The 22,180-nt window shown below is 41.5% G+C and overlaps 1 protein-coding gene across 7 annotated transcripts in view; it reads left to right on the forward strand.

Moving 5' to 3' along the window:
• USP6NL (USP6 N-terminal like) overlaps positions 1–22,180 on the forward strand; it is a 132,196-nt gene that overhangs the window by 27,028 nt on the left and 82,988 nt on the right. For 2 of the 7 annotated variants that reach the window (XM_053404563.1, XM_053404571.1), the window contains exon 1: positions 3,968–4,055. The exons of the other annotated variants lie outside the window; for them this stretch is intronic. In XM_053404563.1, coding sequence (XP_053260538.1) covers positions 3,983–4,055 — 73 coding nt within the window. In that variant the 5' untranslated portion in view covers positions 3,968–3,982. Of the gene's footprint in view, positions 1–3,967; positions 4,056–22,180 lie in introns of those variants that run through there. 7 annotated transcript variants of the gene reach the window in all.

Here is a 22,180-nt window from a genome sequence, read left to right on the forward strand (position 1 = left end):
AACTTGTGCTCCCCTCAATGTCAGTACTGTACTGTCAGCCTTATCCTTCATGAATATATCTAAACCCCTTTTACGTGTATCCAAGTTGGTGGTCATCACTACAACTTGTCCTAGTGAATTTCCATAGTTCCTTAAGTATGTGCTTTGTGAAGTACTTGTTGATGTGTGTCCTGAATCTTCCAGTATTTAGCTTTCCTGGATGGCCTTGGCTTTTAGTATTTTGAAGTAGAAAAACTTCAGCTTTCTCCACACCATGGGTACTTTTATACCTCTTTTTTGACCCCTATACATTTCCCCCCACCCCAACTTATAAAGTCCAAAATATTTTAACCTTTCCTTTAAGGGGTTGACTCCAGCCTCTTATTTTGGTTGTCCCTTTTCTGAATCTTCTCCAGTATCAATTCTGTATTCTAAGTGTGGTTGTGTCATAGATTTGTAGACTTCCATTTTGGATATTGGCAGTTTTGTTTTCAAACTGTCATAATGATTCCTAATATGAAATTAATTGTTTTCACAGCTGGCTTAATGTTTTCATCTAGCTATCAGCTAAGGTCCCAATGTACTGTCCCTGATCAGTTCCCACTAGCCCATTGACATATATGTGAAATCAGGATCTCCCCCAATAAATATTACTTTACACTTACTTTAACTGAATATCATGTGCTGTTTTAATTCCCATTCCCCACAAGATCCTTTGAGAACTCCTCTCAGTTCTTTTGTGTTCTTGTCACTCTGGTGTCATCAGCAAACAGGAATATCCCACAACTCAGCCCAACCTCAGGTCAGCTATGAACAAGGTAAAAAACACTGATTCCATATTGATCCTTGGGGACTCCACTCCTTACATTCCTCCATTGGAAAATTCTCATCTATTCTTACTCTCTGCTTCCTGTTTTTTTAGCTAGTTACTTATTGATAAGGGTACTAGGCTGCACCACACCCAGCTAAAGAGAGATTTAGTTCGCTTTAGCCCTTGGTAATCGTGATTTTTGTCAAGGGAGTATGCAGTGATGTTGCAGATTGTGGTGGCACTACAAAATGCAGTGGTTCTTATATCTCTAGGGTTCTGGGGGCATGCTCTTTTGGTTTTTGGTAGGAAGGTTTAAGTTTTTAGCTCTCATGGTTTTTGAGTAAGATCTTCAACTGAACTGATGATTTCTACCAAGACTTTAAAAAGTAGAGCGGCAGTAAGTAGAAGTTGGAAGTGGTTACTCAGTGGTGAAGACTTAGGCTCACATAAGATGTAACACCAGACCATGGTTTGGTGCCACACGAGTGAATCTTTATCTTGAACTCTCCCCCTCTCATTGCATGCTGTGATTACCTCCCTGCCTGCTTTATGCAAAACATTGCTTGTCATTCCATGTGACTGTAAGTTGTTTTAAACTATTTTTAACATTATGATTTAATGTTGTAGCCCACCCTTGGACCTTAGGGTGAAGGCTGAGTAGTAAAATAGCAATAAAATATTTTGAAGAAAATGATGAGTGACAGAGGACTTTTTACAGAGGAAAAGATAACTTGAGCTAGTGCTGTGTTTCATCCCCCTTCCTTTTTGGTTGGTGAGTGAAAGGGGATTGCTTAACTAAATGGTTAACATTTCCTCCCAACCTAACTTATTTTAATCACACACAGGCCCTTAATATTGGTGGTGACACAGAGTTCATGGAAAGCAAATACGTCTCTATATATTGCTTTTGTGATCGTGCCCTTTTCCAGCAAGCTAGAGAAACGGCCTCCCATAAACCTGTTGTGTGATTCAGGAAAGATTGGGTCTGAACATGCCTAAATTATTCATTACTTTGTTTATTATGAATACTAATGTAGCTTTCCTTTTGTTTCATGCTGGCTCTTTCACTCATTCTTCCTCCATGCTTGTCGCAAGCCGGATGTTTAATAGCATCCTGACAGTTTTCCAAGATGGCTTTGGTTAGTGCTTAGGATTCCTTGCTCTCCCCCACCCTGCCCCAACTGTGCTAATAAGAACATAAGATGCTGCTGTATATGGAGTCAGCGCAGTGGTCCATCTATCTCAGTACTGTCTAATCTGACTGGCTGTGGCTCTCTAGGTTTTCAGGTAGTTTTTCCCATCCCTACCAGGAATAGATGTCTGGGACCTTTTTGTATGCAGAGCTTGTCTTCTAAGGAGATTAGATTAGTTGAAATCTTATTTTCTTTCTGTCAGACCAAGACAGAAATATGTACACACAAGGGTTAGCATCTTGCTCCCCCCCCCACTTTCATTGCACCAACATGTCTACTGTTTGGCATGTGAGATGACCCCCCTCACCCTCCAAGGCACTACCTAGACCTGGTCTGCATTTGTAATAAGTCTTATCAGTTATAGTGTGGCAACACCTGCACTTTGGAACTTTGGAAGCCTGGGGTTTGTTTTGGGATAGCTCAGTTGGTAGAGCATGAGGCTCTTAACCTCAGGGTTGAGAGTTCAAGCCCCACGTTGGGCAAAAGATTCCTGCATTGCAGGGGGTTAGACTAGATGACCCTCATGGTTCCTTCCAACTCTAGAGCTCCATGATTCTATGAAATGCAGAACCATATCAAGCTTCCTCTTCCTGTCTCGAGTTCTAAGGTGACAGGGTGACCCAAGTGGGTGTGCTTCTAACTCATGGGTGCTACAGTTGCCTGATCAGTGCAGAGTGAAAGCAGGCCTTTGCTCCTCTCCAGCTAATGAGCTGTTGGGCATTGCTATTTTTGCATTGGGCAGAATTGCCCTGCTCAGCTGCAAGCTTAGAACTGTAAAGGAAACCGATTTTGTGCAGTGTTTCAGAGGCTGCATGTGACTTCAGTGAGGGGGATTGTGGCAAAAGCAAACCTTCAGTTGGCCACCCAATGTTTGTCAACCTTTGTGTACATGTATAAATGTGATGTGCTAACTGTAGCAGCTGCCTGATATGGCTACACTCCAAATCCAGCCTTCTAACTGGAGCAGGACAGTGTATTTGTGTGTAAAAAAAGGGCCAAAAGGCCAAAGATCGGTCTTTCTGTGCTCTAAGTTATGGCAGGTGCTTTTATCAAAATTTTGTCTTCTTCGAATATTATAGACTTTGTAGCAGTTCTGTTTCAGAACTTAAAGCTATACAGGTTTTGGAAGTATGTGGCTCCAAAGTGCTTTAAAAACCAGCTTAACTGGCTTCGTTTTGTAGGTTCTTTGACCATTCCTTTCCTTTTTTCAGTTTTGTGGGTTAGAGTGGTAAGCTGGTGTTACAGATGATAAACATACATTTTGTGTAATGTTCTGGAACGTTTAATTGCTGGCATTCAATTATTAAGATTACCTGACAGAAGCAATAGGAAAGCTTCAGACTGAACGTATGTTCTCTGCCCCTGGTGGTAGGATGAAACATTGCCTGAAATGCTCATAGGATTTTTCACTGTGCTGTGTAAAAATTCTGCTTCTGTTCAGGAACGTCAGAGGCAGGTGCTCATGAAATGGGTACTGAACTCTTATTGGGATGCTTGGAAACATTCTTGATTTTCTGCTAAGGCACTTGAAGTTTAGCAAGGTGGAGATTTGGGTTATTCTCTCTCTCTCCCCACCCCCAGCAGCTTCACCGGTAGATTTGATGCCTGTCTCATTGCTGAAATCCTTTAAATATCTTTGTGATGTTGAAAAGTGCACAAGTTCATGTTTTGAGCAGGCGCAAACATGCTCACCTTCTGTAGTCCTTACTTCTAATTGAAGAAAGGCCATGCTTACTTCTGACTTGCTTGATGGAGAAAGCGATGAGAGTTGCCTGCCTGGTGTTGCTTTTGCATCCATGTGCTGAAGTCACTTCAAATCCATCACCTCTCGCTGTACAGTTGTCAGGCACCCTAAGCGTATCCCCGGAAAGGTAACCGAGTTGCTGCTGCGTCGCTCTTGCTCCAGCTTATTTGAAGGCAGACGTGTAATGATCTGTAGGGATGAAACCTGTTGGCATTCCAGAGGAGCAGCTGGTGGCTTTGATCTTGCTAACTAGCAATGATTCAAGTCTTGCAGATTGTGAAAGAGCTGGTGTCACCAGCACGACGTAGAACGGACTCTGCAAAGAAAGGTAGGAACAGGCTTGAAATATTCATCCTTAACTGTTCAAGTAATTCTTGTGGAAGCGTAGTCTTGCAGATTGGCACTTGAACAACTGTCTGAAGCCTATGCCATCTTTATTTCAAGGCTTCATGTTGCACACTGGCATTCAGCTGCTGCAGCCTTGCTTTGAGTGGTGATAAATCCGATAAGAACAACATCGACAGTGCTGAAGAGAATTCTAATAGCACTCAATAACTGAAGATGGAATTTAAGTATATGTAGATACTTTATTGTAAGGATCGTATTCTATTGTCTCTCTTCTCTCGTCACCCCCCCCAAATAATTTTCTGCCTTTGTAATTCAGAGTGTTAAATAGCACTAGTATGCTAGAAACTATGCAGATAATATTTTGTACCTAGTATATTTGAGAAACTAGATGTCAGTGCTGCTTGGGAATAGCGGCTGTATAAATCTCATGTGCATTGCTTTTAAAGTGGGTCATATTTAGCATGTTTAACTTTAAGATTAGATACTCTGAAGCAATTTTACTTAAAAGCACCCCTTTGATCCCCTTGCATGTCAGTTGTTTTGCTGTAATTCCACTTGCTATTTTGTGCTTTAAAAATGCCTTCACAATATATCTGAACTGGTTCCGCCTACACATGAGGGTTTAGTGAATGACTCTTGTTTTTACGACTGTAGCCAGCTTTAGAAATGTACACATGTAGGTACTTATTTTATAGATTTTTGAAATTAAACATTGTGATCGCAAGCAATCTTGAAGCCTTTAAGGAAATTAGGATTTTAGCAGTATTTTACTTGAAATTTTGAAGCAAAACTTATACATTGAGACACACACACACACACACACACACACACACACAATGTATATATAATGTGTGTGTTTATGACATGTAGGTTGAGTGCATCTGTACTTTAAGTTCTGATACCCCAATAATAGACACACTCTACTTGAAGAAAGTCCAATTTGTTTAATTAGAACTTAATTTTAAGCAAATATGCCCAAATCTGCAGACACAAACTACTGTTAATCTAAATGAGGTCATCTACAGACACTTAACTTTCAATTTTGTGGTTCTTGGATATGCTATGATGTCATAGTGAGGGTACGATTATACCTTCCCCCTCGAACTTAGCTTTACATTTGTTAGACAGTATGTGTATTGACTATATATCAGTGTGAGTATTGGCCATCTGTAATGATGGAACTCATGTATACACGTTGCAAAGAACTAACTCCGGATGGGGTTGCACTCCACCTGAAGACCTAGGGATGTTTGTCCTGGAGATGCAGGTGATGTTAGTGGTCCAGGACTACTCACCAGTTGCAGCCTTATTTAGAGATAACAGATCTTGCCTTGGTTACGCCTTTGGCTATGTCCAATATATGCCCGGGTTTGATTATTCTAATGCACTTTACATGCATTTGAAATTGGTCCAGAAACTAAAATTGGTGCAGAATGCAGCGACTCTAATGCTTATAAGATATAGGCATCTTGTTCATATTCTGTACCAGGTACACTGATTGCCTATTCTTTGCAGGGCCAAATTTAAGTTCCTGGTGTTGACCTGGCTTAAATTCCTTGGAGCTTTAAAAGGTTAATTGAAATGGGCTTCTGATGCTCTGTTCTCTGATTCACTCTGTTCTCTGATTCACTGGTGAGAATTGTGAAATTAGTGAGTACCAGGGACCATATTGTTTTCTGGGGTGACCCCACATTCTTTGGAATGCCCTCCCATGGAAAGTGTGTCTGGCTCCTGCTTTGCTGGCCTTTATGAGGATTTAAAAGACTTTTTAAAATTCCAATTTGCATACACTTAATTTTAATGTATTGTGCTTTTAATTGCGGTATTATCTGCTGCTGCTTTATTTTAATGCATAAGTTAAATATTGCTTTTCAGGTTTGGTTATTTGCTCTGTATTTTAAAGTATGTTGATGTTATTGAAAAGTGGACTAGAAATGTTTAAAAGATTATTGGTTGTAGATATTATTCTCTCTTCTTGCTTCCGCAGTGAATCAAAAATTTAAAAATATACTTTCCTCCCTCACTTTTCGGGGGAAGAAATAAGTTTTCAGTCTACTCTACTTTTCATTTTTCTCTTCAAAACTCATACTCTATTTAACTAGAATTCAGTCAGTCACTGAATAGGTTTAAAGTTTTATAAGAATTGTGTTTGCTATGTCTTATGGAGGTAGAATATAGGCAGTTCAGCAGTTTGTGTCCCCATGACATTGTATTATTTTTGTGCTGCAATCGTAGATATGCTGACCTGGAAGTAAGCCACATTGGACTCAATAGGACTTACTTTTGAGTGTATTTCTATAGATTGCACTTGTAAGGCTTTTAATTTTTATCTGTATCATTTTCTGATTTTGTACAGTAGATAACATATGAATGTTGTCTTGATGCTTTGACAGTTTGGGTCGCCCCCCCCCCCAAATATCTCCCCCCCGCCCCCGCTACTTCTTGTTCATAAGAATCAGCTTCATTCTTAAGCTGTGTTTCATGGAGTTGTGCTTGTGTCATACAAACTTGTGGTTTTCGATCATTCTGGAGCTGAAACGTTCGAGTTCACAAGTGTTCGGCTTCCACTGTATTTTGCATTTTAAAAACACCTTATGCGTTGCCTCAACAAACATTCATTTGATGGGAAAAGTGCATGTAAGTATTCCATTTTTTTAAAAAAGATCTAATTATATATTGAAACCCAAACTATGAAAAAGTGAAACAGTCCTTTCCTTGTCCAGTATCTCTGAAAGGACTCGTTGAGTTTCAAAAACAAAACTGCTAATATATGAAGTAATGCTCTTGTATGAGCCTAGATTGAGACCACATTCGGAATACTGTGTCCATTTTTGGTCACTGTACCTCAAGAGGGATATTCCAAAGCTGGAAAAGGTGCAGAAAACAGGAACAGAAATGATCAGGGAGATGAAGCAACTTTTCTAACGTGACAAATTAGAACATTTGGGGCTGCTTAGAAAAATGGTGAGGGGCTATTGGTAAAAAAAGGGGGACATGTTAGGGACAGATGGGAGAGAGAGAGAGAGAGAGAGAGAGAGAGAGGGAGGGAGGGAGAGGTCTTTCCTCTCTTACAAATCTAGAACCCAGGGCCATCCAATAAAGCTGAACTTTGGAAGATTCAGAGTAGAAAAAAGGAAGTACTTAGCACAAATTATAGTTAAATTATGGCATTCACTTCTTCAAGACATGGGGACGGCCACAAACTAGGATGGCTTTAAAAGATGGTGAGACAAATTCATGAAGACCAGGCTGTCAATGATCACTAATCATGATAGCTGTATACCACCTCCAGAATTAGGGGCAGAGTGCCTATGGATACCACTTGATGTGAAACAGTGGGGGATGGCTATTACTCCTGCGTTCTGCTTGTGTGGTTTTAATATGCAGTCGTGTTGGCCACTGTGGGAAATTGGATCCTGGACTATATAATAAAGCTGGTGTCCCTGGCCACTAAGCTTGTTTGTTTGCTTTAACATAGCAAATATTCTTCCAGAGTCACACAATTAAACAATGTTCTAAGTTTGTCTCCTGACAGGGCTTTGCTGGTAGAATAGATTGGCGTATTGTGTGGGCAGAGCAATATTTGATTATGATATTTAGACAGCTACTTAAACAACTTGGTCATTTGAGAATTAAAATGAATGTCTTAATTTATTGAGGGAGTTGTCTCTTAATTAATCTGTTCTTATTTTAGGTGATAACCTTGGCTGATGTTTAACATTTTTTTACTGAGAATACCAGATCTCTTGCAGCTGATATAAATTGCTGTGTTACTAAGCAGTCCGTTTCCTTTTTCCTTTTAAAAAAGGGCAGTAAATTTATCTGGGTTGTCCAAGCCGGGTAATTTACTGTCCTTAAAAAAGAAAAAGAAAAGACTGCTTAAACATGTCTCCTGGCTTCTTATGAGACACCAAACCTTAATATACAAGCATGTGACTCCTTCTCTTGGCTCGTAAGTGAGGAAGGGCCATAGCTTAGTGTTGGAATACATGTGTTGAATGATACAGGACTAGTTACTGGAATCTTAAGTTAAAATAATGTCTTGTCAGACTTTGCAGTATTAGACTAGATGCAGTAGTGGTCCAACTTTTTGTGAGCATGTTTATAGCTTGTTGATGCGATGTTGTTGTTGTTTAGTCGTTTAGTTGTGTCCGACTCTTCGTGACCCCATGGACCAGAGCACGCCAGGCACTCCTGTCTTCCACTGCCTTCCGCAGTTTGGTCAGACTCATGTTTGTAGCTTCAAGAACACTGTCCAACCATCTCGTCCTCTGTCGTCCCCTTCTCCTTGTGCCCTCAATCTTTCCCAACATCAGGGTCTTTTCCAGGGAGTCTTCTCTTCTCATGAGGTGGCCAAAGTATTGGAGCCTCAGCTTCACAATCTGTCCTTCCTATATCAACTGCTTTTTTCAACTGTTAAAGCAGCGAATGTCAATTAGGAGACCAAGTCAGAACACTATAGGTTGGATCAACCATAGCGCATTGGACAGAATGGTGTATTCGGAAAAAGGAACCAAGGGTTTATATCTCTTTGGACGCATTAAGGCATTGAGTGACTTCAGGCTAGTTACTAACTCAGGATTTGTACACCATCTCTAAACTGGAGATGCTAATCCACTTTACTGAGATAGCGATTGGGTTTGTGGAATGAAGATTTCAATGCACTTGTATAACAAGTGCTAAAGAAACTATAGGCAACTTGCAATATATATTTAAACACTAGCTGACATTTTCTGTAGTACTGTAACGTAAAGAGGTGGTGAACTTTACTGTCTCGGGTCACCTTGACAAGTGGTCAGTAGGCCGCAGCAAAGTATATTGGTGTGCATTCCTGTGTATTCATGACTATGTTGCTGTTCATAGCCTGAAATGTTAAAGAAGACTAAGAAAGGAAGGGAGATACGGAATAGTTGATATGCTCTTCAGGGGCACACTTTTCGTGACTGTTCAGAAGCTCAGATATTTCATAACACAGCTGCAAGGCTGCTGAGACATTTAAACATCAGCACATCTCAGCACTCGGTAAAGAATTCCACAGGTTAGCGAATTCATTTCCTAGCATGATTCAAAATGCTGCTTTCCTTTCCTTTCCTTTGAAATGCCCCCCAGCAAATTTCCATCAGAGGCAACTATCAAGACAAACAATATAATCAGGAAAGAGCAACAAAACGAAAATATCAAAACATGGTGGATAACTCAAACATGTAAGGGAGAAAGGGCTTTTTAAAACCCTAAATCTAGGGTACAGTGGTACCTTGGGTTACAGACGCTTCAGGTTACAGACTCTGCTAACCCAGAAATAGTATCTATGGTTAAGAACTTTGCTTCAGAATGAGAACAGAAATCATGCTGCGGCGGTGTGACAACAGTGGGAGGCCCTATTATCTAAAATGGTACCTCAGGTTAAGAACAGTTTCAGGTTAAGAATGGACCTCCAGAACGAATTAAATTCTTAAGCTGAGGTATCACTGTATTTAAAGTACATGCTTCCAGATAAATCTGCTTGGATGTTGGAGCTTGTTGTTGGAGTTTTCTAAGGGTGTCCTTGCCATCTCAAGTGAGACAAAGCCTTCACTGTAGTAGCCCCTCAGATTTGAAACTTTCCTTCCTGATCTGTTTGCCTGGTGCCAAGATTATGGGTTTTTGGCAGCAGCTGGGATGGTCTCTTTGGGGGTGGCAGCTTCTAAGGGTTTTAATAGGTAATGTGCTTGTAGATCTACTTGTAACTCTTGGTATATGCTGCTGCCTGTCTTTGTGGTTCCTGTTGTGTATTGGCAGCTGCTCTGGGAATTTAAAAAGTGGATTCAGAACTAAAAAGGGGAATGTAGACAGAACAGAAGTGGTGTTCTTATTCATTCATTCATTCATCCATTCATTTTCATTTTCATTTTCATTTCATTCATTTATACCCTGTCTTTCTCCCAAGTTGGGATTCAAGGTGGGTTACAGCGTTATAAACATTAATCATAAAATACAGAATAATAAAAGCAAACTAGTTAAAAACAATAATAAAACACATTGCAACATATTTACAACCAACAGTTAGGATACAATTAAGTTCTGCTGTACTACAGCTGTTATTTCTGGCTGGGGGGCAACATTACTGTGAATACACTTGAAAATGAGATGTTTTAATGGTATTTGGCTCTGAAGGAACTTGGTGTTCTATTTTGCTGATAGTCTACGTGACTAGCAGGCTCGTGATACTCTCTGTGGGCCTTAGGATTTCTTCACTGAACTCTGTGTTGATGGATGGATATATTCACAATCTATTTAATCTCTTTGGTTTGCCTTAAAAAAGAAAGAAAGCTAGTCCTTGAATGTATGAACCTTCTGGTTTAGGTTGTTTGTGTGTGCTCTTTGCGCTGGGATTTTGAAGGAGCAAAGTGGAAAAAGAGCAGTTTATTTTCATCTCCCCACAAATAGTCACTTGTTTCTCCCCACCCTGGTCTTTACTATCAAGGCTAGCTTGTGAGGCCTGGATGTTTCCCCCAGACAGTTTTCTCGAAGTGTATGTCCGTGCTTTGCTGTTTATGTTCCGGTACTGTTGCATTTCAGGGTGGACGTGGTCAGCCGCACCAATTTTGTTTGTATGCTCGAGCCATTGGGTCAGGGTCCTCAGATAAGTACACTGACACATCCTAGAGTTGGGAAAGAGCTGGGTTGTGTTGGGAATAGTGCTTTTCTTTTCAAGCCTGAGTCAGCGTAATAATGTGAGATGGAAGCAACAAAGAAACAGAGTCATTTAGTGCTCTACTGAAAGTGAGTAGCCCCTGGCCTATATCTGGTATACTGGGTCAAGCTGCAATGCAGGCATGGCTCTGAAATGTGGTGAAAAATATATATAATGAAATGAGTTCACAAATGGCTCTACTATTTATTAAACCCTTCCTATCTTGTTTCTCTGCTCCTCCCTGCTCAATCTTCACTAGATCTAACATTTCCAGAGATGTTTATTGATTAAATAATTTTTTTGCCAAATAAAATTTTATATTTTCAGAACTTTAATATGGGTGCCTTTTTGAGAGAGAAGCGTGTGAGAATTTGCAATTCAATAAAACAAACACTGGCTCATTATTAAAAGGAAAGGTCATTTTAAATATCTTTTCACTCCCCTTATCAAATTGCACAGCAGAATCAAAGTAACTTTGAAATTTGATGTGTGTTCCATCAATGAATCGGATTTAATATGTCAGCCACAAACCCTTGCCAGACACTTAATAATAATAATAATAATAATAATAATAATAATAATAATAATTATTATTTGTACCCTGCCCATCTGGCTGGGTTTCCCCAGCCACTCTGGGCGGCTTCCATAGAAACCAAAAAACACTAAAATATCATACATTAAAAACTTCCCTGAACAGGGCTGCCTTAAGATGTCTTCTGAATGTCAGGTAGTTGTTTATCATTTTGACATCTGATGGGAGGGCGTTCCACAGGGCGGGCGCCACTACCGAAAAGGCCCTCTGCCTGGTTCCCTGTAGCTTTGCTTCTCGCAATGAGGGAACCGCCAGAAGGCCCTCGGCGCTGGACCTCAGCGTCCGGGCAGAACGATGGGGGCGGAGACGCTCCTTCAGGTATACTGGGCCGAGGCCGTTTAGGGCTTTAAAGGTCAACACCAGCACTTTGAATTGTGCTTGGAAACGTACTGGGAGCCAATGTAGGTCTTTCAAGACCGGTGTTATGTGGTCTCGGCGGCTGCCCCCAGTCACCAGTCTAGCTGCCGCATTCTGGATTAGCTGTAGTTTCCGAGTCACCTTCAAAGGTAGCCCCACGTAGAGCGCATTGCAGTAGTCTAAGCGGGAGATAACTAGAGCATGCACCACTCTGGCGAGACAGTCTGTGGGCAGGTAGGGTCTCAGCCTGCGTACCAGGTGGAGTTGGTAGACAGCTGCCCTGGATACAGAATTGACCTGCGCCTCCATGGACAGCTGTGAGTCCAAAATGACTCCCAGGCTACGTACCAGGTCCTTCAGGGGCACAGTTACCCTATTCAGGACCAGGGAGTCCTCCACACCAGCCCGCCCCCTGTCCCCCAAAAACAGTACTTCTGTCTTGTCAGGATTCAACTTCAATCCATTAGCCGCCATCCATCCTCCAACCGCCTCCAGGCACTCACACAGGACCTTCACCGCCTTCACTGGTTCTGATTTGAAAGAGAGGTAGAGCTTGGGTATCATCTGCATATTGATGGACACCCAGTCCAAACCCCCTGATGATCTCTCCCAGCGGCTTCATATAGATGTTAAAAAGCATGGGGGAGAGAACGGAACCCTCAGGCACCCCACAAGTGAGGGCCCAAGAGTCTGAACACTCATCCCCCACCACCACTTTCTGAACACGGCCCAGGAGGAAGGAGCGAAACCACTGTATAACAGTGCCCCCAGCTCCCAACCCCTCTAGACGGTCCAGAAGGATGTTATGGTCGATTGTATCAAAGGCCGCTGAGAGATCCAGCAGAACTAGGAAACAACTCTCACCTTTGTCCCTAGCTCGCCGGAGATCATCAACCAGTGCGACCAAGGCAGTTTCAGCCCCATGATGAGGCCTCAACCCCGATTGGAAGGGATCCAAATGGTCCACATCCTCCAGGCGTGCCTGGAGTTGTTCAGCAACCACACGCTCAATCACCTTGCCCAAGAATGGAAGATTTGAGACTGGGCGATAGTTGGCCATACTGGCCGGGTCTAAAGATGGTTTTTTAAGAAGCGGTTTAATGACCGCCTCTTTCAGCGAATCTGGGAATGTTCCCTCACAGAGGGAAGCATTCACCACCCCGCAGAGCCCATCGCCCAGCCCTTCCCGGCTTGCTTTTATTAGCCAGGATGGGCAAGGATCAAGGAGACAGGTGGCTGGTTTCACGCGTCCAAGCAGCCTGTCCACATCCTCGGGGGTAACTTTATTGTGTGATGGTCTCGAAAAGTGCATAGGTAGGGCCATGTAATAATTTCTCTAATTGCTCTGAACAAAATATCTCCTCCACAGCTTGACAATGTGTGATGTTAATTTGTAAGCACCCTATAGCTTAGGTCTATACGTATTACAGTGCATTTGTGAATAGAGTGCTTTGATATTAATATTCCAATGGTTGGATGACTGGAAACATTCCATGCTCTCTAAAAGGAAGAGCAACCTTGTGATGGGTTTCCCTTGGCAAGGATGAAATAACCTAATCCAATTATGCTTCATCTGCTTTATTGACCTCTTTGTTCCACCTTCTTGACACATAGTGGCACAATAAAGGAGCTCACCAGCAAGTGCTTTTGCATTTATTGAATTTGCAAAGCTGCTATTAAAGTTTTGGAAATGCATGGATGGAGCTTGCAGGTTTTCTGTCCTCATGGAATTGGTTTTGGAAGCGGTCTTACTTTCAGTTATTCCAATTATTCAGCCCTAGAGCAAATATATTGCTCTGAGTAATCAATATTATTAGAGAGTCAGAAACGTAATGTGTTCATGTTGACTCTAAACATCGTGGACAGTGACGGCTAAAGTGTTGGTGCAGCGTTGCCTAGATGCTTTCCGTACACTTCGGACTAAAGTAATGCTAGGAGGACTATGGACTTTTGCCATGGAAGCAAGCAGGCGGGGAATTTGGGAGCTTGTATGTGCATCATAGGATTGTCTAGTTCTAGGTGAATATTGCCAGTTGTTGCTTCTGCCTTCATTGCAGCGCTGTGTGTTAACAATCCTAAAGGGGCAGTGAGGAACTGACCAAGAAATGAGGTGAAGGGCTGAACTTTACACGTTGGCTTGAACTAACATGTTACTTGATTGCGGGTTTCGTTGCCTTAGCAAAAGGAGTTTGGATATTGCAAGCTCTGCTGTTGTTTCAAAAAGAAATTTAGAGATCGTTGTACTTAAGTTACGCTGCCTGACAAGAAAAGATATTTGGCATTTAAAGTCCAATTCTGTCTTCATTTAACGCCATCTAGCAGCAAGTAGAAGCGTTACCCACACATCAAGCTTATGTGGGTGAGGGATGACAACACTTGTCTTCATGTGTGTATATGAGCAGGATTCAACTGCAAGTGAACAAATGCATCCTTCTCTCTCTTTCCCTCCACCCATTGTGGTGGATGTGTTTAAATTTTGTCTTGCAGACAGTTGATTGTAAAAGTGAGAGATGAAGGGAGGTTGTCAGCACAACCCTCATGGTCAGACAGTTGATTTCTCCCGAGCAGAGAGAGCAACTCATTTAATTTGTTTGCTTGACAAGACTGTCATTGCTGTTGTACGGATGGGTAGCATAGGCTGTAAATTTTGCTGATATGAAACCCCAAGGAACTGAGCTGGCTGGGCCCACAGTTTTTGAGGAAGTCACAGAAGTCAAGAGGGCAAATCTAGTGTACATAATACTCAAATATTAAACATGGTGCCCAGTTTAGAAGATAGAGGGCAGAGATTGTTCTTCTAATGTGGGGAATCCATAGCATCAGGTGTTGGTCATCCAATGAACAGATTTTGTGTTTTCCTCTAAGCTCCTTTAAATTCTGCCTTAAATTTTTAATTGGGGACAGTGTTTTCCTTAGTCCATAGTTCTATAGTCAATGTTGCAAAGGGAAGAAAAAAATTCATATAGGAGGAAAAGTAGAGAGGGCATGTATAAGGCAGTTCCCCATGTTCCACCCAGCCTGCAGCTTGGCCATTCATGGGTTAGCCTGTTGTATTTGCAGCCTGAAAACCCAAGTTTCTGCTGATCTTTGGATAGAAACCAGAAGGAAAACCTATCTTAAATATCTTTTTCATAAAGAAGAGGGATCAAGATGCTGGTACATCCATGTTGTGATGGAGCCTACATGAATGGTAGAGTCTCTGCTTTTAGGTCATTTCCTGCAGTCATATTTAATCAAAGCTAATCACATGGGTTCAGTATTAAGCCGATCTTCATGCATAAACATTCCTGTTCTTCTAGCGGAAGAGACTTCCAACTGCTGAATAGAACACACACATGCCAGCAAATTTTGGGGGGCATGCAGGAGGAGTGGAAGAAGGGAACTTCCATTGCCTGGGCAGTGTTCGACTCATGGAGCATTGGATGTAACCTCTTGGTTTCCAAACCCAAGTTTGCTGAAGGAATATGGGAGAGCGAAAGTGTCCATAGAGGAGAATCATCCTCAAGAGGCTACATTGCTTAACGCTTCATGCACAGCAGTTATCTCATGGAAATAATCCCCCTACACTTTTTCTCAGCCATGTTTACCTCTGTTTTTGGAACCTGGCAGAGAAAGAAACTACTACAAACTTGTTGAGGAAGCACATGCAGAGAATCCCATTTCCCACTTACTACTTTCCCCCTTTATATCTGGGAAAGCCTGTCTCTCTGCCTTGTTATATAACACGTAGCTCCAAGAGTCTTGTTTATAGATTCTCTTTTTTTGAGCAGCAAACTGACAGATTCTAGACAGCACAACAGACGTTAACATCTGTAGTATACTTTGGACATAACAACTGACAGTCAAGCATACTTCTCCAGGGCATTTTTACTGTTGGGAGAGTTGAGCTTTGTCGGATATTCTTGGCACAGAAGGAAAAAAGTTTTTTAAAGCTTGCCTCAGCTGTGTACTTGTGGTTGTGTTTTTTTTTAATGGAAGCATGCGTGATTTTTGTGCATTTGGCCAATATGTGTTGTCATGTACAGTTAATTTTGCAATACTGACTTCTTTTAATAGACAGGTACAACCCCCTTGAAGCATTTATTGCCTTTACAAACAAATGTGCCATGTTAAAAAAGAATTCAAAGTTTTGAAGAGGTGACCTATTTTTTAAAGTAGTTTATTTTTCTTATAACTCGTAGAGCACTGTTAAACACCCATGAGTATGGGATTTACTATGTTTAAATATGAATGTTAGCCTCAAGCTTTGGCCATTAAACCTGCAAGCTTCCTCATTAAATTTACAGGTTGTACTAGCGTGTCCAACATGTTGACAGTGTTTATGATATGTACTTTGTAAGACACAGCTATTTATATACATTTGTCTCACATTGGGCCAGGCTTATGCCTTCTTGGCTATTAAGAGTTATTCAAAGTGAAATACAAAATGTGCCATGACCCCAGTTTACATCATGATTTGTAGCTGTTCGTCGGAGCTCATTGTTCCAAGACACATGTTTCTTAAAGACAACTGTGTCGTCCATATTCTTTTACCTAGAATACTGAAAAGCCTAGCTTCTTTGTAGGAGAAATAGGTTTCTAGCCATCAAGCTTGGACGTTGGATTGAAAATACAAAACCAATGAATAAGAAAGAGCCAAATTTTCAGTATGGCTTTTGATTCTTATGTTCCTAAGTTCATGTATCAAAAGGGTGCAAAGACTGAAGTAAGTTCTTTAGGCACAAGAATAGTAAATCCTAGGTTTAAAAAAAGGGGGGCTGTCTGGCCTAGCTTTAGAAAATATTTTTTTGGGTGGGGTGGTGGGAGCTTCTGCTTCTCTTTACCATGCTACTTCAGGAGTTAAAGATGCAACTGCATTTTGCCTGCGGGGGTGAGGAAATGCAACCAACTTTGGGTTGGTTTTGTTATCAAAGCCCAAAATGGTGGTGTCCAGGCCCTTCTTCTTCCCCCTTCTGGGCTTTCTGTGTTTTTAGACTGTACACACACATTGCAGTTTTTATGCTGCAAGATACCCCGAGAATGCTTTGTTTATGGCGCAGTCTGGAATTGCTGTAAACAAATTCTGCTGCATGGCTAAAACAGTTCCCTGCGTCCCTTTCTAGCAGGAAAGGAAGACTGAAAATGTTTTGGCTTGCCTGCTGCACAGGTGAGCCACGTAGCAGCCAAACAACCCCCAACCTTTCTTGCACCTTTGGGGAGGAGACTGCAATTGCCTTGCAACTCTCAAGAACATCCCCACTGACCTCCTTGCTCTTCATGCTCACCAGCGAGTTGATTCTCATGTTCTTAAGTTGCAACACGCCTGTTGTGACAGGCCAAAATGTGGGTGTTTGTACCAAAGCATAAAGAACCAGCTAGTAGGCCATTACAGGAGTCTTCACAAAGGAGCTGGTGACGCACAGAGCCTCTTTCGGAATGGCTCTCTATTGCACAGCATTGTGGGATTGCACCCAATGTTAGACAGCCCATTGAAATTAATGGGCATGACTCACTTGGGTCCTTTAATTTAATGGGTCTACTCTGAGTACAACTAGCTTATATATCATCCATGGTTTGGAGGTGAGGGATTGCGTCAAAAATGTGCATAATACTGCTTGTATTTCCTCTATAACGGCTTCCTATCGGACAGCATATTCAAAAGGGCTGTATGTTTCTGTGGAGCAAAACATAAAAGAAGAGCCTGTTGGATCAAGTCAGTGGCCAATCTAGCCCAACATCCTGCCATTACAGTGACCAGTCAGTTGTTTATGGGAAGTCTGCAATAGGGACGCAAGAGCACTCTTCATTCCTTTTAAAACTGTCCAGGTTGGTGGCAACCCTTGCCTCCAGGGTTTGACTATTCACTGTCTCTGCTGCATAAAGAAGTGTCTTCAAAGTATTACCTGTTTGTTCATTTTGACACGCATCATGAATATGAAAATTATATGTGGATTTTCTTAATGGGTAAGATATGTAGCTTAGCATTCTGGAAAATTTCTGACGTGGTCCTATCGGCTTGTTTTGATTCTGCAAAAACGTATTTCCATCTGACTTGTAGGTGGCCTGTTGCTCCAGTTCCTGGAAATGGTAAGTGCCCAGTTTGCTAGACAGTGGTCCTTACTGTTTGACTGTTCAGTCTGCAACAGAAATAAAACTTGGAATTCAGAGTGGAAGATGTTTTCCTCTTCAGCTACAGAAGGTCCATTCTGCAGAATCGAGAGGAACAAAGGTCCCTTTTCATAAGTTGAGTGTGTCACCGCCCTGCCTTTCTCAGAAATCCAACAAACCAGGGCTAGGTTTACCCTAGCCAGAAAAGGGCAATATTGCAAGGAATGTCTGCTCATCTATCTCTGTACTAATTAATTAAATGGTACATAGCAATATGAAAAAGAAGCAAGCTTGTGCATTTATTTATTTATTTATTTATTCATTCAGTATCCCAAATGTTGAGAAGCTAGCTATTCCTTCACAGAAGTAAATTCTGCTTTGGAATATTCCTGCACTCTCTCGTGGCAATACTGTATGTACAGCCCAGGGTACCTTTCCTGTTGCCATTCATCTTTCCTGGAGGCAGTGGCTTTTTACACAGGCAACTCTGCACTGAAAGTGCAGTTTTCTGATGTTAAGAACAATTTTGAGTATTAAAGGGGAAACGTATGATACAGTCCTCTCACGGAGCTTTCCTCCTTGTGCTGGATGGCCTGCATTTGGACTTGAAAATCAGTGTGTGGAAAGTATATAATACAAAGTAAGAGTATAATCTTGACAATGGCACCAAAGTAAAAAATAAAATTCAAGCTTTCTTATGTGTGGAAGGACAGAGGATAGCCATCTTCAATTAATGGCAACACTTGGTTTGTATTACTTGACTACTCTTCCCTGAATTTTTAAATGACTTGTTATAATGGCCATTGGTTAAAAACAGACCTTTCCCCTAGAATGTTTTGAAGATTTAAGTTTGGAAAATGTGTGTGTTTTATATTAACATCCTATTATCTTCTTGCTCTTCATTATATTTCATGACTTCTGTTAGTTCAATTCGCTGAAAACAGATTTTCTAACTAAAAGAGTAATAAGTTCAACAGAAGTTTCAAAAGAGTTTGCTCTTATTGGAAGAACATCCAGAAATTATCCCAGTAAAGGAAGGAATTTAAGTTCATTGTTGTTGTTCTCATCGTCATCTCTCCTCCCATCCCTCGCAGTGATGTTTCACAATTCCTGATAGTTTCTTTTTCATGGTGCACTTCCCAGAAAGAGACGAACCTGTTTAAATGTGCTCCAGTCTTAGATCATGAGTATCGGCACACAAGCCTGCACTTGTTTTATTCATAATTTTATATTAGAATGCACAGCTTCAGGGCAAGTGCATAAATATGATAGTAAGACAGTCTTCCTCACAAGTAGACCGGGTGCTTCTTTCTAGTGTTCCTATTATAACCTCTTCTGTTTTTAATAGTGCTCTACACTTTGTTTGACCTTTGACAGAGTGCAGAGGATCTGGAACCTAGACAAAGCTTGAAGTTGAAATGTATTGAGATACTGCTATGGATTTATAGTTTGGGATAAATTAGTTCTGTAGGTTTGTATCCCAAAGATTTTGTGCAGTGTTCCACTCATGGCTTCCTCTTTCCTGCTGTTGCAGTTGCTACTACTCAAGCCACTTGGAGACCCTGTAAAACAGGAATGGGGAATGTGTGGCTAACTAATTTTTGCTGTACTGCAACTCCCATCATTCGTGACAGTTGACCATGCTGACTGGGGCTGATGGAAGTTTGAGTCCAGCAACATCTGGTAGACAACAGGTTAGCAACCTCTGCAGCAGACCAGTGTGGGATGCAATTTGGGAAACTACAGCTGATGGGGGTGGGAGAATGAATGGGAACTGGCAGCTCCTCCCTTGCATAAATGGAAGTCTCAGGGCTCTGTTGGATTGAATCCACTGTTGGTAAGGACACCTGACCATTAGGTCCAGTCGTGACCGACTCTGGGGTTGCGGCGCTCATCTCGCTTTATTGGCCGAGGGAGCCGGCATTTGTCCGCAGACAGCTTCCGGGTCATGTGGCCAGCATGACCAAGCTGCTTCTGGCAAACCAGAGCAGCGCACGGAAACGCTGTTTACCTTCCCGCCGGAGCAGTCCCTATTTATCTACTTGCACTTTGATGTGCTTTCGAAGTGCTAGGTTGGCAGGAGCTGGGACCGAGCAACGGGAGCTCACCCCGTCACGGGGATTCGAACCGCCGACCTTCTGATCGGCAAGTCCTAGGCTCTGTGGTTTAACCCACCCGTGTCCTCCGCCACCCACTTAAGCCTGTTGTCTGCTCCTATAGTGTAAAATTCTGTACCATTTGAAACATTTAAAATGCTTACTTGAAATATCTCAAGGCGCACTATATTACAATAATCAGAATGCTGCATGTAAAGTTGTTTTTCCTTTAAAATGAACGTGCAATGAAAGGTTCGATCTCCCTTCCTCTCAAATGTATCTCCACATTTCATCTGAAATTGGCTGAATTAAAATCCAATATTGATTTATCTATATACAGCGAGCCACTTTTTCATTTCTCAGAGAAATCTATATGCTGGATATTCTCCTTTATGATTCCTCTTAGGTATATTTAACATTCAAAGCCTTGAGGTCTCATAAAGTTCTTGGCTCCTTGCCATCCCCCACCACTGCCAAATTTTCTCCGTGAACATGAGAAACTACCTTACACCAAATCAGAACAGTTGTCCATTTAGCCCAGCATTCTCTATTCTGACTGGCAGCAGATCTCCTGGATCTCAGGAAAAGGAAAGTCTTTGCCATCACCTCCTCTGTGATTTTTTTTTTTAAACTGATGCTTGGGCTCTTTACTTTGCCACTTTAGGAGAGCTAAAGTCCCACTTCTAAAGGATTCATAACTTTGGTTGCCACAACATTTGGGGGGTGGGGGACGCACTTTCCCAATGTGTAAGTCCTTGGACAAAGCACTGTAAGGAAGCCTTTTAGAAAAACACTGCCAAGTTAGCAGAGAAACACAGAAACCTGATCCTTCTCCAAGATATGAATTGGGCATCTTTCAAACACTACAGCCGACTTGCAGGCCAAGATCATTGCTCTGGTATGCTATCTTGGCTTAGCTGAGTTTGCTTTCCAGATGGCTTGGTGTTGGCAGTTCCTTGTTTCCTTCTTGAGCAGCAAGCCTTTTTATCCCCTTCTTAAAGCATTTGTAGATGTCTTTGTTCAACCCCTTAGACCACACTCCTGTTTCCATTTGAACCTTGCTTTGATTAGGTGCTTCCCATATTCACAATTATACAGTACTACATTCCGAAGAAATGTAGTACATTCCGAAGAAATGAGCTAGAGGCAAGACACAGCAGTGAGAAAACTATTCATATATGACAGCCTTTATCCACCTGTTGTCCTCCAGATGTTTTCAACTACTGTTCCCTTGATCCTCAGCCAGCACTGCTGTTGGTGAGTGCTGATATACAAGAATGAATAAAGTAAACATTGGACTGTGCACTCATGTTAAGGAATGCTCAACTTTATTGGATGTGGGCAGTAAAATGGAAACTTGAACTCTGGCTGTAAAGGTTCAATCCTGAAAACTGAATCTACTTAGAGCCCATGTTTGTAACAAGGACATTTGTTGTGGCTTACTTACCGGTACATATTATAAAAAGGTGCATGCTGTGGGCTTCTATTATTCTCTCCTTGCTTTCACAAATTCCCTTCTCCCTTTCCTAGTGTTAACGATGGTTCAATGTTTCATCTGAATCCTTGGCGCTAACAGTGGTTTGCTTTTAATTTAGAGATTGAACTCAGGATTAAAAACTGGTTTGTCTCCACATCAAAGGCTAACTATAGTTTGTGGTAACTCTTACACTGGTTTAACACTGAACCATGGTTATCTTTTACCTGCTGAGAGGAAGAAGCCCATGAGCCAGTGATCACAAAACTCAAATTTGTGTCAAATTTAGTTGACTACTATATTGTGTAACTTTTTAGAATTGTTGAAAGGGAGGTGGTGAGACAGGAGATAAGGTGCTGCAAGTGAAAAGACTTTCTGGCCATTAAAACCACTTAAACCACCACCATACCTCTCACATTTTGAGGTATTCTACAAAATCCTCAAAAATATTATTTCAGTGTTCATCATAGGAACTGAAAATCATAGGAACTCAACAACAAAACATTAGTGTTGTGGTCAGCATTGTGACCAAAACCCACACCTATTGATTTTGCTTATACATATAAATGAAAGTTTTTTACATTCCCAGCACGATCTTGGCTGTGCAAATTTAAAGTCCTTAACTCCTGACTGTCTGCCGTCTTTATTACTTTCAATTAATTTTCAGGATATGCTGTACAGGTGACTCCGCAAGATGTCTTCAGGGTGCTGCATTTCTTTCAAAAGTATAGGAGCTGCTTTTATAGGGAGAGCCATTAAGTAATAGTGTGGCACAGCTTAGGTCTAGTAAAATGTTCACAGCTCCATTGCTAACAAAATATTGCTA

This window comes from Podarcis raffonei, chromosome 10, assembly GCF_027172205.1.
Source record: "Podarcis raffonei isolate rPodRaf1 chromosome 10, rPodRaf1.pri, whole genome shotgun sequence".
Taxonomy (NCBI): domain Eukaryota; kingdom Metazoa; phylum Chordata; class Lepidosauria; order Squamata; family Lacertidae; genus Podarcis; species Podarcis raffonei.